The 14,737-nt window shown below is 34.7% G+C and overlaps 1 protein-coding gene across 2 annotated transcripts in view; it reads right to left on the bottom strand.

Annotated features, from left to right (window-relative positions):
• HIAT1_1 (Hippocampus abundant transcript 1 protein) overlaps window positions 1–14,737 on the bottom strand; it is a 55,371-nt gene that overhangs the window by 26,214 nt on the left and 14,420 nt on the right. Inside the window, exons 5-8 of one of the 2 annotated variants that reach the window (XM_051216637.1) lie at window positions 12,981–13,094; window positions 8,792–8,863; window positions 1,940–2,161; window positions 776–853 (exon numbers count right to left, since the gene is read on the bottom strand). In XM_051216637.1, coding sequence (XP_051065226.1) covers window positions 776–853; window positions 1,940–2,161; window positions 8,792–8,863; window positions 12,981–13,094 — 486 coding nt within the window. Of the gene's footprint in view, window positions 1–775; window positions 13,095–14,737 lie in introns of both variants that reach the window. The other variant, XM_051216638.1, reaches the window with a different exon arrangement.

Here is a 14,737-nt window from a genome sequence, read left to right as displayed (position 1 = left end):
GTTTACAATAGTTATTATTAAAACGACATGTATTTCGTCAATAACGATATAATATTGTTGTATACTGCTGATGAAACACTCCACATCATTATTATTCAGTTAAACACAATTTGCGGATTATATATCTTTTTAAATGGTACAGTCATATATACTTCCTTAAATATCACTTCTCTTTTGTTGAATCAACGTGATCATAGCTGTATATTGGGATGTGGGTTTGGATAAATTATTCAATGTATCAAGTGTTTGTTAATGTGGAGCGTAGCATAATATATGCGTTCGCCCGAGATACTGTGATGCCAAATTAGTACGGTAAGATGAAATTAGCAGGATCAATAACATTGGCATCGAGATAATTGTGATGTTCAATGATGATGAAAGGCTAGGCATTGAGAATATGGTTCTAAAAGACGTGATAAAAATGTATGAACGAAGAAACAGGGGAATTCAGAACTTAATCGAAGAAAAAAGAGTAAATGCATTGGTTCTAATTCAAAGTCCTCAACCAGGTAGTCTGCATTTATATAGCTGCCTTAGACCAACCATTAATTACTTCAGGAATTAGTCACATCTTTTTCGTTCAATCACCACTAGCTTTTTCTCAAACTACTTATCTCTGCATTGAAGTAGACAGTGATCGGTTATATGTAATACATGTCCAAATCACTTCAGTCCACTAAATTTTACAAAATTATTAAGTGGTTTACTATACTTGGTTCAATGAATAGAATGTAATTTAGTTTGTTGAAAAAACTCAACAATTTAAATAACTTACTCGAAATATATAAAAGAATAACCCAAACAGAGCAGGTCCAAGTCCGTTGCATAAACCTCGTATTCCAGTGATAAGACCCTGACAATTACAAAGAGCATAGTGAATTAACTCAGATTTTAAGTTAAAGAAAACGTTGTTGATGGATACCCGAATTCAACTGTGACTGTTAGGCGATCCAACTATCTCAAGAAGGTCGGAATGAGGACAATTACAAATTGATGCTTATTGCATAATTATCACGGTAATGTTAGATATGGAGTAATACAGTCTGTCTAAAGGTTGAGCTCACTGACTTCGATGATAATTCCTCGAAAGTGTTCTTAGAAACCATGGAAATGCAGATAATACATCGAATGATCGGTGTTCTTTTTAAATTTCAAATACAATTCTAAGAAACGAATGATTTTCTTTATTGTCCCGACTGAAAAACCATCGATTTACTATTAATTTTTTTCATGTTTGCCAAAAAGATCTAGAATTTTAAAATCATATACAATCTTAAAGATACCCTTGTTTTTTGTACCTACAATAGGTTTCGAAGTAAAGCATTCAAAATAGATAAGATTTACCTCTTAACACATTTTGGCATCTTTTAGTCGAAACTAAACATTTTGTTAGTGAATGCTAATTTAAATTAATAATTAACTCATTTAACAGATACTTGATTAGAATTCACAATCGAAAAATGAAGGGTAAAGATGTTACTCCGTGTAAGGTGGTAGCTAGAGGTAGTCGACAAGAAACCTTGAACCTACGTCTTATGGTATTTGGCACTCATCACCAAGGCGCATTTGTTATCTTGAGAGAACTGATACTTCCTTCGGACTTGATCTTGTGTCACATAGCTTCACAGTCAGAGGCGTTACCACCTCCTGTAATATTGAGATGTGTTTACAACTGATTGATCACTGGGTAGTGACCAATGTCATGTACGAATCGAATTATATCAATAAAGTTAAAATGTGGCCACCAATCTAAGTGACCCGGCATCGTAGGTACTATATTACTCGATTACTGAAACCAAAATAGACGGAGTGGGGTCCAAACCTAGGACTTGATGACTGAAACTCGAATACTTTATATCAGTGAATGTAATCAAATCATGATAATCGAAAACTTTATATTTAGTCAGAATCTGATAGTAATCAATAATAATTAACTTACTTGTGCTACACCTTGTTGATCCGCTGCAGCATGAGTTGATATAAATGTACTTAGAGCAGGATATGTGATAGAGCCCGTAGCAGCAATTAAACCAGCTGACCATAATAAGCCAGAATTTGTAACAAAACCATATAATGTTAATTGAATTGCTTCAAATATTAAACCAAATATAATAACACGTTTTGGTCGCATAATACGATTTAATAAAGATAAAATAAGTGTCTGTTAATATAGAAAAGAAAAAAGAAACAACAGAAAAATAGATTAACTCATTTATCAGGTAGTTTGACATGTGTCATACACAAATTACGAAGGCTATTGATACTAACTAGTTGTGCAAACCGAAGTAGAAGAAAGATATAATCAGGCAAATGAAAACATGGTATCAGACCATGGAGACACTGACTGCTGGGACTTGGTCACGTACATAGGTGTAGACTACCTGGTTACGTGTCCACGTGACTATCATAACGACTGGTTAGAAATGTTGAGTGCTATGGTTCTAAATCATTCGCAATCGCACAGTGCATTCACTATTTGTCTTCCTTTAAATCTTAAGTTTCTAAAACTGCGATAAATTTCTTATTATCTGATTAATTTATATTTTCTTCTCGAATCGTATAACCGTATAATCGTATAATCTTTTTATGAACAATAATATTTTTACTATATCTATTACTCTGGGATTTCCACCGACAATTTCATCTTGCTGTTATGCGGAAACATAAACCAATGTACACATGAACGAGGTTCTATGTTACCTACATTTGACTGACTGGAACCAAAGTAAGGGAAGCGTATTTGGAATCTAAGGCCTAGTGATTGGAAGTCAAACGACTAAACCACTAAGCCAACATTCAAACTTATACCTTCAGGCATATGAATATCTAGGTAATTAAGTCAAATCGGTTAACGAGGTAGAGAATCCTCAACGACTGAGATGGATGGGATATGCTTTACAGATATGATGGGAAAATGATATATGATTGATTTATAGTGAGGCCTGTGTGATTGGAGTGTAATTACAGGAGAGCAGTTGTATGATCTATTCCGAGTATTGAATTATTTTGCCTTGATTTATTCATTTGAGCACATAAAAATTAGTATATAGAGGCATCAATTATGTGTGTACCACACTTTGTAATTCGATATGTGAGAGGGCTGGATTACTGCCCAGGTGTCCAGACCGGGACAGGTAGTTTTCTTAGGAGGCCACCCCGAGCTTTTAACAGATAGGTCTAATCCACAAGGGAGTGGAGCAATGTTAGGAGGCGCGAACGCGTGATAGCCGCTGACCAACAATAGGTTCATACTCCATTTGTTCCTTCACAAACCTGGAGTCCATGCACACCATTGGTTTGGAATCAGGGTTTCCCAACTCCCCTACGTGGACCCTCTATATCCACCAACTCGGTTAAAGCACTGGATATTCGCTCTTCGTCCTCTCTATTTCGTAAACAAAAACCTCACCGCGAGAAAGCAGTGAGCAGAACTTCGCTGAAAGTGGCTGTAAGAGCATTTCGAGAGGGAGAGCTGAATCTCCCCCATCCTGGACCGTACCAGGGCATTTTGCGGCTTTGCTTTGAATGTAAATTTTGTATCAATGGCTTTCTGTTAACGACTATTGGTTCAGGCAAACAGTATGAAAAAATCTCTACAATCCTCTAACAAGAGTGAAGATAAACTCTACTTTTGTACGTAGTTTCAAACTTGAGCCTGGCGACCAATTAGAATGAAGCGAAAATGTTTATTTACATTATCCTAATCCATGATAGAAGGAGTGTTTTATTATAAGATTTTCGTCAGCTTATATGTAAAATGTAGTTTTCTACGACGAAAATACCACTCTATTATGCTACGGACATGTAGGGCAGTCAGTCAGTCATGATGGGAGAAAAATTACAACACAGACAAACCCAAACTTCCAATTAATTCTACAATGGAAATTAATAAAAATATCTACAATTTAATAATTGAATAAACGAAAACATAACCGTGATTACTGACTATAATATACTTAGATTGATTTGACAATGTAAAGTTTATCCCTAGACTCTTACAACAAGAACTTTACACTGATTCAATTAAAGGTAAGGCTGATTCAAATGATCAATTAACAAATGAGTAGTTCGAAAAATATTAAAATGATCAAATCGACAACAATCTTAAGTATGAAACACCAACGAAATAAATTAACAGGTAAACTGTACTTGATTTGTTTTTATTTTTCGGTTTGTTTAAATACTCTACAATTGAAATGAGTTATGTCGACTACAAAATTATACGTTATATGCACTGAATTACATGTGTTTTGATTTTAGTACCTATACAGTGTATGTAATACAAATCGAGTAACATATATCCATGTCGAAAAATTGGTGATATACATAGGCTTTCTCTCTCTCTCTCTCTCACTCCCTCTTTCATACACACACACACAAAGCATAAAATAACAATAAAGAAATTGAAATAGAAATACAGATAATAGAGAAGATTGGATATGATTACGGAACAATGAACAAAAGTGTTCAACATTGCTACTATTATGATGATGTAGTTTATACTTTAATGTCAATATATTAAGTAATTTAGTCAATTGATTATAGACAATTTATGATATAACATAAATGAATATCAGTATAACTTGTGACATTTGCAGTTCACAGAAAAACGGAGAAAGAATAAAACTGTAAGGCTCAACATAAGAATGAAACATTCAACAAATGAGATAGAAGAATGAAAAGTATGCAGGAAATCGGTCAGTCAGTCAGTCAGTAACAACGTAGAACTTCGTACATATGCACATCAGCTCGAGTTGCGATACCACATCAGCACAGAGATGCAGTTGTCGATTCAAATCCCGTAGAGGTAGTAAAAGTATAAACAGTAGTCGGAAGCATTAGGGTTTGAAGATGTTATTCAAGGAGTATAATACAGTGAAATAAAGTCGGAAAGAGAAAAAATAAAGGGACATGAAGAATTCAAAATATTAGAATTTGGGAGAACACAAAGAGTAGATTCGCCTGCGCCATTGCAAACGATTTTGAGTCATGTCATTCAAGGTCTCTAACCATCATTCGCTATCGTCTCGCAGATCCCAACCAACATGGCCCAGTTCGCTTGTTAGTGACTTTATGGATTTGTACCATGCTTTGGTCTGTCAGCCCCTACCTTTCTTACAATCTACTCCTACATCATAAAACATCGCACGTCGGGACAGTCGGTGGTTGGGCATACGTAACACATGTCCTATCCATCCTAACTAATGAAGTTTCATTACTTCATCAATTGATTTGCCATCCAGGAAATCGGTACAAATATAAGAGCTTAGATTTTAAATACGTGATTATTTATCATAAATTATTGTGAATTAATTACGGACCGATTGCTCAAGTTTGTATTACTTAAAGTTTATAGTGAAAGTTCTCATTTTGAAATGTATTGTAAAAAGAAGAACGAATAGAACAAAGACACTTTTTTTTAAAATTAGTCCTTCATTATGACTTTTACACTAACATATATATGATTTTAGTAGTTGAGATCATGAGTCAATTAAAGCTAGACCATCATGGAAGCACTGAACAACCGTTTCGTCCTAATGTGGGACTCCTCAGAAGTGTGCATCCACGATCCCGCCTCGTGAGATTCGAATCTAGGACATATCAGCGCTTAATTATTAGACCAGTGAACCAGTATCCAACGGTGTTAATAACTAATTTCAATTAATCCACGAAATTGAGCGATACATCTACCGTTGTCTCCAGTGAGTTATTATCTTACAACAGACTCAGTTGAACTCTACTGGTTACTGCTTCTCATTAAAACTCCAGGAAATATCTCTTGTATGATTTACAACAATGAAATACTTTAGGAGTAGTAGTTATGTAACATAATAATTATATATAATGTCATATTGATTATAAAATAATAGTGAATAATTAGAAGAAACAAAAGATTTTAATAATCAAAGTAATTATTTGAAGAATTCAATTAAGCAGTTACTACATTATAATTTAACTATTGTGTAAACTATGATTTCTTATTTGTAGCGCTTTGTAATCAAGCAATTAGTAATGTATATAGATTTATGAATATATAGGGTTTTATTTACTTGATGTATTCAACTCATGATTAACTACTACTACTACTACTACCAGGATAGATGGAAGTTTAATCTTGGAGTAAAGGTTTTTTTTGTGCAATTATTGTTCAAGTTTATTTGTTGTTAATCAAATTGGGTCATTGGTTAAAATGAAGAACAATTTAGTCTGATCAGTATAAAGCATACTTGTATTAGTGGAGTATAACCTCACGTGATTCAATTAAGAGATTTATAAGATTAGAACAAATAGCCAATTCATAATGTAACACCATAAAACTTCTAACAAAGTCTTAGAAATAAAATAAAATAAAATCGTACCATATTAGTGATTTATTCTATAATAATCATATTTATTAAAATGAGATAGATTGAGAAAAACGCACATACACAAATACACTAAATGAATACATTTTTCAGTGGTTAAGATCATGAGTCAGTTGAAGCTAGACCACCATCTGATATTAAACAACATATGCTCACTAGTGACTGGCTTCAAGAGGTATATCCTGGAGTTCTAGTGAGAAGTAGTGACCATTGGAGTTCAACCAGGTCTGTTGTGAGATAGTAACTCACTGATGAAGACAATGGTGAATGTGTCACTAAAATTTCGTGAATTAGTTGAAGTTAGATATTAACACCGTTGGATGCCGGCTCAGTGGTCTAGTGGTTAAATGTTCGCGCGCGAAACCAGTAGGTCCTGGGTTGGAATCTCGCAGGGGGCGAGGTCCTGGATGCGCACTGCAGAGGAGTCCCACAATAGGACGAAACGGTCGTTCAGTGCTTCCAGGTTTTCCGTGGTGGTCTAGCTTCAGTCAGTCAGTAACAACGTAGAACTTCGTCTGTACGTACATCAGTTCGAGTTGCCATACCACATTAGCACAGAGATGCAGTGGTCAATTCAAATCCCGTAGTGGTAGAGGTAATAAGAGTATAAGCAGTAATCGGGAAGATTAGGGTTTGGAGATGTTATTTAAAGAGTATAATCCAGTGAAATAAATTTGGGAAGAGAAAAAAAACAGACAAGGAGGATTCAGGAGATTAGAATTTGGGAGAACACAAAGAGTGGATGCACCTGCGTCATTGCAAACGATTTTGAGTCATGTCATTCAGGGTCTCTAACTATCGGTTGCTATCATCTCGCGGTCCACAACCAGGTAGTCTAGCTTCAACTGACTCATGATCTTAACCATTGAGAATACATTTTTCTTTAATTACTAGTACAAGTAGTTACAGAGTAAACAAAATATAGTCCAGGTACGATAAATAATAATAACTATATAAACAATATTCAGAATCAATCGGATCATTATTACTATTATTATAAGAATATAATGATGATGATAATAATGGCAAAATCCTTCTTTTATTGTTTCTTCATCTTCATGACTCAAATTCAATCATTAGTAGCAATAACAAACAATAATGTATAATATGGATTCAATTTGTTTATTTTCAACACTTTGTTACTACTAATCTCTTATTTTCTTCAATCACTCACTTAATCGCTTGCTCATACATTCATTGAATACATTTTCTGTGTGAATGCAACATGAGTGTGTGTGTGAGAGAGAGAGAGAGAGAGAGAAAGAACGAAGCTGTAACAGGATATTACATATTATTGTTGTTGTACAGGTAATGATAGACACAGTCACATATTGTTGAACCACTTAATTAGTACAAATATGGTACGATTATTATGTACTAATTATTAAACAGATAACAAATACATAAATATGAATCATTATGAAAAATTTTATGATTGAATATAAATATATTTATTGATAAGCTTAAAGTATTGATAAATTCTTATCAACAACTCTATAGAAGTTTTCTTCTTGTAAAGTAAAGACCAATTATGAAACACTAGTTAATGTAAATTCACTTTGTATTGTTTGTTTTCCTTGAATCTTCCCACTGATGTTTAAGACTGCAATTGATCCATCTGTTATTGGTATATGTGCATACTGTGTGTATTGCCTCGATATTACCTTAATTCACAAGCTAATTGTAAGCAATGATGGATATTGGCTAGCAGTGGAATCTAGGACGCGCGTTTCATCCTATTTGAGACTTGTCAGTTTGATGTACCTGAATCTCAGAGTTAATGTTAACTCTGGATAATGTATTTTGTCTTATTTGCAGACAACCATAATAAGATAGGAGTTAGTCCAGGTCATAATACATAACATCAGTATGAAGAGACGAAAAGTAAAGAAGTTGAAGTAACGTGGTTAGAATGATAATGAGGAAGATTGAATACAAGGAGTATGGCTTGATAAGACGGAATGAAAAGGTATGTACGTATACTGAGAAAAACAAAATCTACAAAAAGACGAAGATAAAATACATATACACTATTATGGCTTGTTCCTAAACCTCTGTAAACCACGCCCTTAAATATTGATCAAAATAGTCGCGACAATCGCAAAAAAGTAGTCTTCAGCTGATAATATGTCTCGAAAAAAACAGTGAGTGGCTTCAGGGAATGATTCCACATGTGAGGTTTGACCAAACCTAGTTTCCTGTCAACCCACCCTTACACTCTAAATCGACGTAGATGATGATTGAGCATATGTAGTACATATCTTAGACATTTCAAGCGATGAAGATTCGCAATCACATCAACTGACTAGATTGGCTAAACATAAGTCATATCTTGATGGTTAGTTACTACTTCTCAATAGTACTTGTAATTCTATGGCCATAAGAACGTTACAATTTATTATAATAAGGGAGAAAATTATACTTACTTGTGCAATACATGACATGATACCAACAACAGCAATGAATAGTGCCACATTTTCTTCAGTGAATCCCATGACCTATTATTTTTATTAGAAAGAACAGCATGATTAATTTGAAGTATAAAATATAACACTACTGACCATCTCTTCGGTATCCCTGACGCGGATGCAATGTGAAATTTTCTGAATATAATTGTATACCTACTACAGGTTATTGGAGCACTATAATATCATCTGATTGTTTGTTAGGGCTTGTATAGTCCAGTGGATAACATGTTGGGTTTTTGAAATGAGAGTTAGTAAATTTGAAATCCAGTGTTAACATTAACATTAGCATGCACGCATATTCAGTCGATCAGTCTTGGATAGGACAAAACTTGCTTCGCGGATTCTACAGCTAACCAGAATGAAAATCTATTTAAAAAATTGTGACTAAATGGCAATATCAAGACTATCCGCTTAGGATCCATGAATGCCAGTGGATAATAATTAGTAGCCGTTCTTACTATCAATTATGAAGAAATACAAACTGTTATAAATATAACTAATGCTAGTTGCACAAGCTATTAGCTATCCGGATTAAGCGATTCCATGAACAATGGGCTGTCATCTGCAATTAATGATACCGGGTTCGAATCCTGGTATCAGTGGTGACACTGGGATAAAGAGATATCTTGGTTTTCTCTTATCTTGTTAGACTGTTGTTAACTGATGTCTTCCTGTTTTTCCTCTCTTGGATTCTGTCCAAGGTGTTGATAGAGATCCATTCCATGTGATGATGCGTTTTGAGGCCAAACACATCCTGGGACGCTGAAGTTAATACTTCTTTAATCCCTTTCCAGTTGTTCTCTATTGTAGTTTCTTCTTCCAGTAGATTTTGTAAGGCTTTGGACCTGTTGACAAGAGCTATAGTGGATTTGTTGAGTTTGTCAGTATCTCGAAGTAATGCTGTTTGTCCAGTGCTTCTTTAAATTGTTACATCTTAGCAACCACCACGTGGTGGTATGAAGCTATGTCAGCTCCTTTTCTGGTTCTCACATCTTCCATTGACCTTTTGAATTTTTCAGTGATGTAAATATGATCAGTCTGATTCTTTCTAGTGTGATCTGGTGAGAGCCATGTAGCTTTATTTGTGCATTTGTGGGAGAATATTGTGCCACCTATAACCATTTTGTTGGATGCACATAAATTTGCAAGTCCCTCACCATTCTCGTTTCCTTCTCCTAGTCCATATGACCTATGATATATTCATACCCGGTGTTGTCTATTTCGACTTTAGCGTTGTCAGGTCCTTTCCTGAGCAGTTCGTTATAGTTGATTGCAGCCCCTCGTAAAACCTATTTTTATCGTCGTTTTTGCAATCATTAGTAAATGTATGACATTGGATAAAATTCATTGTGATTGCCTTTTTTCTTGAAAGATGATTGGATGATTCTGGATCCATAAGATTCCCACCCAATAAGTGCTTTACGTGCTACTTTGTACAGAATGAGAGCAACTACCTGCGCGTGCGGAGCATCTTATTTTTTTCATGGCCAGAGTACAAAACCATCTTTCCCGAAACTAACTGTTTTTGTCCAGCTTGAGTCTAATGGGTTTCACTTATTCCGAGCACCAACAGGTTGCATCTTCTCATTTTCGCAGCTATTTGACTGATCCTATCAGTCTCCAACATTTTTTGGACATTTCATGTACCAATAATAATTGTTGCTCTGGCTATCAGAAACGGGCATCGACTTTGAGACTTTCGAAAAATCTCGGCTTTCACCATGAGACATCGTCATAATACTTCTGAATAAAGATCGTTCAACTCGAATAGCATAGTTTAAATGGTTTAATTTGCTTATTCTGGTTAGTATTTTTTTTAGCAAGGTTGTTTTCTACAGAATGGGGATGCTGATCCTATACCCGACCCTCCTCTTCTATCCGAACTTGAAACTGATAGTAACCCTAGAAGGGTTCTAGCAAAAGAATAACTTAATAACAAGGACAAACAACACAAACGATACTCTATTGACAAAGTTGACAATTGGATTTATCATTTTAGTAGAAAAAAAAGGACGCACCAAAAAAACTGATTATAAAAGATGTTTGTAAAAGATAAACACACTATTGATCGATAGTAACCAAGTTGTTTACGATATAAATGTTGCTTATTTATTTACAAAGAAAGAATGAAAATGACAATAATGATGAACTAAAACATGTATATAGTTTGTCTATAATTGTATTACACCTAAATTGTATAGCTTTTTAAGTAGAAATAAGATATCGTTTGTCCATACAGCTATATCTATATATCTATATATGAACGCATACATGTTCTCATACATGCATACTTCGTTTTATCATTTAGAAATATAATTTCTTTGAGATTGATATCTCTATGTATGCGCATAAGTAAATTCATACCAAAAATATATATATAACAAGGTATAGAATGCTTGTTGTTATCGTAAACAATTTGTGTATATTTACAGTACAATCATTGTCAATGTATCATATTATTTCATAGATTGAAATCATGAGTCAGTTGAAGCTAGACCACCATTGAAAACCTGGAAGCACTGGACGGCCGTTTCGTCCTAGTATGGGACTCCTCAGCAGTGCGCATCCACGATCCCGCACCACGCGGGGCTCGAACCCAGGACCTACTGGCTTCGCGCGCGAGCACTTAACCACTAGACCACTGAGCCGGCATCCAACGGTGTTAATGTCTAACTTCAACCAATCCACGAAGTTGCGCCGCCGTACACCATTGTCTTCAGTGAGTTCCTATCTCACAACAGACCTGTGGAGTTCAACCAGGTGGTGGTCTAGCTTCAACTGACTCATGATTTCAATCTATGAAATTTCTAAAATCTCCACAAAACCCATTCTGATATCATATTATTGTTTAACAAATTCATTGACTAATAATGCATGAAACAAACAATAGACACAATCCATATTGCAAGACATTAAAATGAGTTGAAAACACTTATACAATTATATTAGAATGAAGTGATTGATTGTAAAAGCAAGGAATATCCATAGTTACAAACTTGTTTATGAAGTATCTACAAAGTCAATTTTATCATGTAATTAACGATATTGGATTTGAAATCTGGTGACAGTGTCGTAATTGAATTCAGATGACATCTACACTTCTTACTATTGAATATTTTCGATTTTATGATAAAAATATTACATAAGGTAATTATTTAAGTTAAGATTTATTTTACTATCGATGGTTGTGAGACGTGAACTTTAAAAATGCAGGATATTCGTACGTTACTAGTATATCATTGAACTGTTTGTTCGTATGAGTTGGGATCGATGAGGCAACGAATTTTTATCAGCTGAGATAGTGGTTGGAGCGAGTATTACGTATGTTCAACCACCGTCGACCTTGATGAGCAGTGATAGCTAGTTTAGGACTAAGATAGAGGAAAGCTAGGGATGATTAAGCCACGGGGTGAAATCAAACAATCAATTCATTGACTGTTGAACTGAACCATGTAAGTAGGTGCAGATCACCTGGTTAGTCTGAGCAACTATCATAACCAAGTTTGTAAGCTTTGAGTGACAAGCCTTGGAATTGTTCATGATGACTCGGGTATATTCACTTTTTTTCTTCCTATGGTCCTAATTTTCAATATTTTCTTTCCCAATCATATCTTCTACACATAATCTTTCTACTATCACTAATACTGTCCCTTCTTATATTACTCTGGAATCTCATTGTGCTAATGTGGTGTGGCAACTTGAGTCGATACACACAAGTAGCAGGTTATACGTTGTATATGCCTAATTAACTGCTGACTATCGATCCACATTTGATAGAACAGAAAATCAGACGATTGAAAAGACGTAAAAAATCGGGACAATATGTAGATGTATACAATAAATTGTAAGGTTACACTAATTTCGTATAACGATTCACAATATATACGCTTAATTATTCAAAATTTGAGTCCTGGGACAGGGTTCTTGAATTCAGATTTGATATTTTTATTTTTTAATTAATTTACCAAACACAAATCAGTATACTTAGCATCAAGTCACACTTTAAGTGTGAGGACTAGTGATATTTACTATGTCGTGGGACAGAGTTCGAACCTAAGACTCAACTAAATATCTTAACGATTCAATAACCATTTCAGACTCCATAGTAAAAAAATAACGATAAAATATCTTCCATATATATACTTACTAAGCGAAGATAAACGAAGAAACATGAATATTGTCCAGCTTCTGGCAAATAGGATAAAAATGTTGTAATACATATCATAAGAACAAGATGATCATTTGTCATTTGACGTAATGTCTGTAGAATAGATAAACAAGATATGAACATAAAAAAAACATTGTACAATTAAAAACGCATACAGAAAACAATTAACCTTCAAGCATTTACATAGATATATAAGTAAGTAACATGTAAATTTAAGGAAAACACTCATTATTGGAGGTGTTGTGTTCGTTGAGCTGATTGGTTGGCTTGATTATGAAACTGTCATTGCTCTTCTAGACACGACATCATTAGCACGTACTTTGATGAGAAGTGAGCAATTAGAATTTCGTATTAACGCATTAACGATGCCGTGTTCAAAATGTAAATGAAAACGGCAAGATTACAATTTATGGACAAACCAATCAGATTTAAGATGGCAAGTTTTGGATTTTGGCGAGAAATTCATTCATCCTTACGATTAGATAGCATCTTGGCATTATAGCTGATATCTAATGGTAATAAAAATCCTAACCCTCTAAATCTTAGTCATAATTCCCCGTACTAATTTGTAACCCTCTTTTAAACCTATTAAGTAAGTGAATATTCTCATGGTTGTTTTATTGTTGCTTAAAGGTCGTCCGTAAATTATAGTGCTGCCATGAAAACTTCCCAACTAAATTAATCATCCATCTCCGAGGTCAACATATATGGTTTAATGAAACTTGTTTGATTTGTAATTTACACCATAAACCAATAAATAAACAAATATTCTCCATAATGAATAAATTTGAAAAGGATTGCTGAAGGTGCAAGAAGAGAAATAGCAACCAATGGGGTTCGAATATTTCAGGATTAAGAGAAATATCATCCTGTGGCAATATGATGATGATCATGAAATAATGCGAACTATCTGAAATTGGAAATATAAACCATAGTATGATAATTCGGCAAAGATGGATAGTGGCTAGCAGTGAAATCCAGTTTGACGTGCGTTTCGTCCTATTTAGGACTCGTCAGCTGAATGTACCTGCATCTCCGAGTTGATGTTCGCTCCTGGACTCAACCCAGTACCGTTCGCTTCAAACACAATCGCGTTATCTAGTTAGCTACTGAGTACTGATAGCCACCTGCTAATTTATCTAACTAAAAAAATACCACGTTCACCGTTGGGTCTGATGGTGGTCATATAATGAAATTTAATAAAAACACTCTACACTATTTTTGCTTCTCAACAACTGTCTGGCTAAAGTTAGTTCATGACTTTAGTAATAATTTAATCAGGTGTCAACCAATATCAAAGTTAGGATCATCAATACGAACGTCAAGACAGTTCTACTGTACGGAGCTGAAACTTGGAGAACTACTACAACCATCATCAAGAAAGTACAAGAGTTTATAAATAGTTGTCTAAGCAAGATACTCAACATCCTTTGGCCGGATACCATCAAAAACAGCCTACTGTGGCAGAGAACAACCCAGCTTCCAGCTGAAGAGGAAATTAAAAAAAGACATTGGAAATAGATAGGAAATACATTACGGAAATCATCAAACTCCATCACGAGGCAAGCCCTAACTTGAAATCCTGAAGGGAATCAGAAAAGAGGAAAGCTAAAGAGCACACTACGTTGGGAAATAGAAACAGATATGAAAAGGATGAATAATAACTGGAAAGAGCTGGAAAGGATTACCCAGGATAAAGTTGGATGGGAATGCTAGTGGGTGGTCTATGCTCCTCC

This window comes from Schistosoma haematobium, chromosome 6, assembly GCF_000699445.3.
Source record: "Schistosoma haematobium chromosome 6, whole genome shotgun sequence".
Lineage (NCBI taxonomy): Eukaryota > Metazoa > Platyhelminthes > Trematoda > Strigeidida > Schistosomatidae > Schistosoma > Schistosoma haematobium.
The sequence above is the reverse complement of the archived record's forward strand: the minus strand, read 5'-3'. Positions and strand labels throughout refer to the sequence as shown.